Consider the following 6056-nt stretch of genomic DNA (forward strand, 5'->3'; position numbering starts at 1 on the left):
TTTTAAATTTTAAATTTTATATTATTGTTTTCATTACTCCACAAATAAAAAACGTCTAATATATGTTGAAAATTAATTTTACATATTTATTTGAATTAATGATTATAATTTACATAACTATTAAAAATATTTCTTAATTAATAATTTATTTAAAATAATTGATTAATAATTTTAAGTTTTTAATATAAAAATTTAATTAATTTTATAACTATAATTCCAGCATGTTATAAACTAGTATAATATATAATACAATATGTGTAGCCATAGAATTACATAACTTATATGTTTACAAAATAACTTATATGTTTACAAAAGAACTCCAATACATACAATACAAAAAATGAAAGAAAAAAATTGATTCATTTGCAATCTTAACAATTGCTAAAACCTCACAAAGGCCTCATACCGAATAAGATGATACATTTTCCATCGCATATGCTATCTATATATATAAAAAATACAAGGAATCAAATACAGAAACAAATATATAAATACCACCTCTATATATATATATATTATGGTAGTATACACAATTTAAACAAGACAAAAGTGTGAACTTCTTCACAAAATACATATACCACAAACCAATACTAATAATAATAACATTCATACAATATAATACACATGAAAATAGAAATAAACAAGTCACAATTTGCTGCAAAATTTTCCAATAAACTCAGCTCTCAAATGCTCATGGCTCTGCAGTCGATGTGATTGTTTGATATTGTGCAGCTGTTTGAGGAGGCATAGCCTGTTTTCCATAATATATATGCTGCTGTAACTGTTGTCCTTCATACGCATAATTACCTCCACCACCATATTGATTACCAGATGGGACCCGCATCAGCTGTGGAGTACCTGAATTTGTTCTTCTGTAAACACCTGCCGGAAATTCAGTTTTTGGAGCAGGTTGATTTTTCCGGGGAGAATCTGAATCACTTGGTTGTTGTTGTTGCTGCAATGGGAAGTTGTACCCTTGGTGGGGCATTAAATACACGAAATTCTGCTGACCCATTGTCGGATTTTGAGGATGGTGGTGGCCCTGAGACGGGTACATCTGGTAGTAAGGTGCTACCGGAACCATCGCCGGAGAAGGGTGGTGGTGGTGGATGTATTGTGGTGGTGGAGCAGCGGTATGAATAAATTGGAGTTGTTGGGTTGTTGGCATCGACAATAAATAAGGAGAATTTTGAATTTGTTGTTGTTGGATCTGAATTCTCGTGTTTTGATCAGGGGTTTCGTTTAGATCGGTAGATCGATTATTGTTACCAGAAGGTTGGATTTGAAGAATTGGCGTTAACTGATCGCTGCAATTTTAAACCGATGATAATTGATAAACTCCATTAAAATCAAAATAGATAGTATGCATTGCTGATATAAATAAAGTAGTATGAAATACCTTAAAACTGAATCCGAAGAAGCCAAATCAAATCCCGTAGATTGTTTTTGCTGAAATTGTTGTTCATCCTTTTGATAAGCCATATGTAAACCTTGATAGGATGAGAAGGGATCAGATTGTTCCGGGATCGCCGTCGCAGAAGTCATCGGAGAACCCGAAACCACCACTGGAGTCGCCGCAGGGATGAACCCCGCATCGTTTTGTTGCTTATGATGTCGTTGCTGTACAGTCATCTGAGAAAATTGGTCTTCGATTCCTCCTCCTACAACCTTCGGATGATCATCCACGTTTACTTGAATCGGCGGCAGGTTAGGAAGGGACGGAGTGGACGATGCCGACCCAAACGATGAGGTTGTTTCCATCATCTGAGAATCGGGTATGGAATGAACATCCTGACCCGAATTGTTGCCTCTGAGGTTTGTAGCGATGGCACTTTTGTGATTATCATCCTTTTTCTCATGGAGAGAGATCTCATCGTCCAGGCCTAACAAGTAGTTAACCGATGAAGTATCGGAAAACCCTGAATCGGTACCATTTAGCGCGCTAAGAAACCAGTCTTCCGATTTAGTTGTGTTCTCCAGAAACGACGTGATTGAGGAAACGGATTCAAGTTTCGTCGGAAAAAGGAATAAACGAAGCCGTGAGGATTTACTCCCGGCGGAGGATGAATTCAATCTTTCGTATTCCTCAATCATGTTTTCGAGGTCTTCATCGGTGGTGACAGAGATCAACGAATCAAGGTCTTCAGAAGGAAGCTGGTATTTGAGAGTAAACGATGTGGACGCCATGGGAGTCGGCGTTGATGAAGACGATGATCGGAGTAGGGTTTTGGAGAGGCGATTAGTGAGGTCTAGAAGAGTAGTATGACGGTCTACCACCACCATACGCGTCTCTCCACCAACGTAGCAGAGAGTTTTATCGTGGGGACGAGGGACTATATGTCCGCCGCTGCTGCACATCAACCGGAGCTTAACTGAACCAACTGACGCCGCCGCCGCCGAAGAACCATGATTAGAAGGATATATGGAATTGTCTTCGCCCCATGAATCGGTGTTGCGGGATCGAGGGGAGAAGTCATTGGAATGGAGGTGGTTGAGGGTGGCGGAGGAAAGCCGTTGCGGCGGAGCGACGGTAGGGTCCATGTGTGAATTACGGGGAGGAATGGATCCGATTGGGAGGTGGATGTTCTTATATGTCTCCAGCTGGATACGCTGCCCGCTTTAACCAATTAAAAAGGATGTGTAGATGTGAGTCATTGCCACGTCAATTTTATGAATAAAGTTATAATCTTCCAAATTTCTGTTTATTTATAGATACAAATATAAATTATACAAAACTGGTAATGTATTTTGATACAAATATACAAAAATTTGGTAATGTATTTTGTCTTTTATTTATTATAGAAACTTAGTTTATACTTTTCTTTTCTATTGTAATAGTTATATATTTTCTTTTTTACCTACAATAACTATGTATTGGTGTTTTCCTACCAATATAAACATTGTATTTTATTTGTACATAAAGTTATCATCGGTAAGAAAAAGATGTAGATATGGTGTTTTTATTAGTAAATAATTGTAATCACATTGTTATAATATATTCAAATTATTTAAATGTGTTGCTATAATAATTTATATATTGTTAATATCAATAAAAAAAAATATAATATATTGCTATATTATCGGTTTTATAATTGATAAAAAAAAACATACATTACTTGTTATTTTTCAGAGTGATCTAATTTTGATGATGTGTGGTTATTAGGAGGGTGATTGGGAGTGCTTTTTTAACTAGAAAAGCATTTTTAGATAAAAGTGTTTATTTGCTTAAAGTGGTGGTAAAAAGAGTTTTTTAAAAAATGTTTGGATAAGCTTTTACAGTGAAAAAGCCAATAAGTCAATAATTTAAAAAGTGTTTGGTTTAAAAAGTGCATTTTGAAGTTATTTTGACTGAAAACCCATAAGCAGTTTCAAAAAGCTACGTTTTCCATGCTTATTAAAAAATGGTTATTGAAGACTATGGAAAAGTCATTCTGAAAAATGCTTTTGAGTTTGACAAACACTTTTTTTTGGTTTATTAGCTTTTCAAAAAGCTAATAAGCAAATAAGCACTTTTAAACCATAATCCCAAACACCCCCTAGGATCGGTCACCACTTAGACGCTCCAAATCACCTTAATATATATATATATATATATATATATATATATATATATATATATATATATATATATATATATATATATATATATATACACACACACACACTAGGTTAAAACCGTAGAACCTATGGATGTTAATTTTAAATAGAATTTAAAATTTAATTATTTAATAAAATAATATTTCATTAATCTATAAAACTTATAAAACTTATGAATTGTAATGTTGCAATTTTTAATAACTTTGTGATTTGTAAGTGTTTAATTACATAATTAATGGTAAGTATTTAATTACAAATGGACATTTTTAAAACCCTGATTTTTGGTGTATCATTCTCGTTGAACATACGAAGATGATGACACAACAACAACGGAGCGAGTTTGAAGAAAAAACGTTGGTTGGCTAAAACACCCTTTTTACCATTATAAATTATATATCATCCCAATAAATCTTCAACTCTACTATTTCGATTGGTCATCATTGTTATTGGAGGATTTTTACTCCTTCATTGCTAAAAATGACTAAAAGATGCTACAAAAAAGTTTGTTATAAATTGTGAAAAACTTTCTTATAAACAACATGGAAAGTTTTATTTGTGACTCTATCATTTTTATCTAAAATTAATAATTTTAATCCATCTCTGCTTTGAACTCTAAAATACATAAGAATAGTAATAATATATATATATATATATATATATATATATATATATATATATATATATATATATATATATATATATATATATATTACTAAAATCTATCGAAGAAAGAAAAAAATTGGGGAAAATGACGTATAGGTCCTATAATGTTTCTAGGGTTGACCCATTTAGCCACTTAACTTATTTTGTGGTTTAATAAGGGAACGAAGTATTTGTTACCTAACAATATAGTCCATTTTATCTATTGTATCCGGTTAACGTTGCCACATAAACCTAGCCTAACACGTAAGTGATGACATGGCAAGAATTTAAAGCGTCGAACAACCGCAACGACGTCGTATTGAAGGCGAATCGTAAGGAGAAAGGATCGATTGTTCAAGCGCCTCCATATAAAAGCAAGACTTCGTTGACCTAAAATGACACATCTGCAAACTTCATTACCCCAATCTCATCTCTAAGTTTACTCCAAAATGACTTCGATCGGACATGCAGAACACAGCTGGTCTCCAAACTATCGCCGTCACATGGATGAGAATCATTCAAATGGTGTAACCAACGAAGACATGGCCATCAATCTACTGCAAACCCAACTGGAACTGTCTCTTATATGGGAGGACTTCCAAGACCAGTTGCGTGAACTCCATCGGATAGTTTATCGAGACTTGGATGCCATGAACCGTGAGGTCGATGACGTTCGTGTTGGTCAGTTGGATATCTCAAATGTTGTTGTTGATCTTAAAAATCATTTCGTTTCTCTGCAAAGAGCATATGTGAAGATGGTCTTCAAGCACAACAAACGTAAGAAGTTGATGTATTGTGTTGGGATTGTTGGTGTTGTTACTACGTCTGTGGTGACGTATTTGGTGTTTCAGTAAAAAAAGTTGTGTAGGTTGAAGCATTTCAGTCCTGGGTTTGTGTTTTGGTGTGTTATTTATGTTGTTTAGTGTCAATATTAGTAGTAGATTTTGTGTGGGTTGCTGGTATTAGTTTGTGATGTTGGTGTGTAGATTTGGTGGTGGTGTTGCCTGGGCTGCTGATGGTCATCGTTTTTTGATGAATTTTTTTGTCGATGATCTCTGTAATAGGTCATTGAATAGCAGAAAGTGATGTAAACAAACCCATGGTTGTAATGTGTTTTAATATGGTATTATTAAAAAAATTGTCTTACACCTGTATCTGTATGTGTGCATGAGAGAAAGAAACATTTGGGTATTATATATGTATCATCGACTAGGACGGGACCACAAGCCAAAGCAAAATGAATATACCTTCTTTATGCACATAGACAGGGACCGCAAATGGTGCAGTTTGGGAAAAGGGACAAAAAATACCTTTGCACACGATTGAATATGTCTGCTTGTCTGTAAACCTTTTTGAAAAAAAAAGGAATCAAGTTTTCTAAAGATGGACTTTTTCATTTTGATTTGATTAAGTCACAAGTACCCTGTTTTTTACAATGACTTAATTACCCCTGCATTGAAAATGGTCAATTTACTTTGCAATGACTTAATTACCCCCACATCCAAAATGGTCAATTTAATTTCTAATGACTAAAATGCCCCCACATCCAAAATGGTAAATTTAATTTGTAATGACTCAAATGCACCTACATCCAAAAATGGTCAATATAATTTGTAATGACTAAAATGCCCCCACATCCAAAAAGGTAAATCTAATTTCTAATGACTAAAATGCCCCTACATCAAAAAATGGTAAATTTAATTTCTAATGACTAAAATGCCCCCACATCCAAAATGGTAAATTTAATTTGTAATGAATCAAATGCCCCCACATTGGAAATGGTAAATTTACTTCATAATGGCTAAAATACCCATAAT

General features: G+C 34.0%; 1 protein-coding gene across 1 annotated transcript; it reads right to left on the reverse strand.

Annotated features, from left to right (window-relative positions):
* Positions 1 to 484: 484 nt before the first annotated feature.
* Positions 485 to 2606, reverse strand: LOC145010730 (uncharacterized). The gene is made up of 2 exons (XM_078969250.1): positions 1400 to 2606; positions 485 to 1307 (listed from the first exon to the last, which is right to left on the reverse strand). The coding sequence occupies exons 1-2, from the start codon at positions 2539 to 2541 to the stop codon at positions 692 to 694; spliced, it is 1758 nt and encodes a 585-aa protein (XP_078825376.1). The 5' UTR covers positions 2542 to 2606; the 3' UTR covers positions 485 to 691.
* Between the last annotated feature and the right edge of the window lie 3450 nt (positions 2607 to 6056).

The sequence above is a fragment of the Lactuca saligna genome, chromosome 8 (genome assembly GCF_052625555.1).
Source record: "Lactuca saligna cultivar CGN05327 chromosome 8, ASM5262555v1, whole genome shotgun sequence".
NCBI lineage: Eukaryota > Viridiplantae > Streptophyta > Magnoliopsida > Asterales > Asteraceae > Lactuca > Lactuca saligna.

What these genes read in the sequence shown, in the direction of transcription:
- LOC145010730 (XM_078969250.1), bottom strand. Translation starts at nt 2,541, where the DNA reads ATGGACCCTACCGTCGCTCCGCCGCAACGGCTTTCCTCCGCCACCCTC. An exon ending in TCTTCGGATTCAGTTTTAAG is followed by an intron (nt 1,308 to 1,399) that starts GTATTTCATACT and finishes TTAAAATTGCAG; the next exon opens with CGATCAGTTAACGCCAATTC.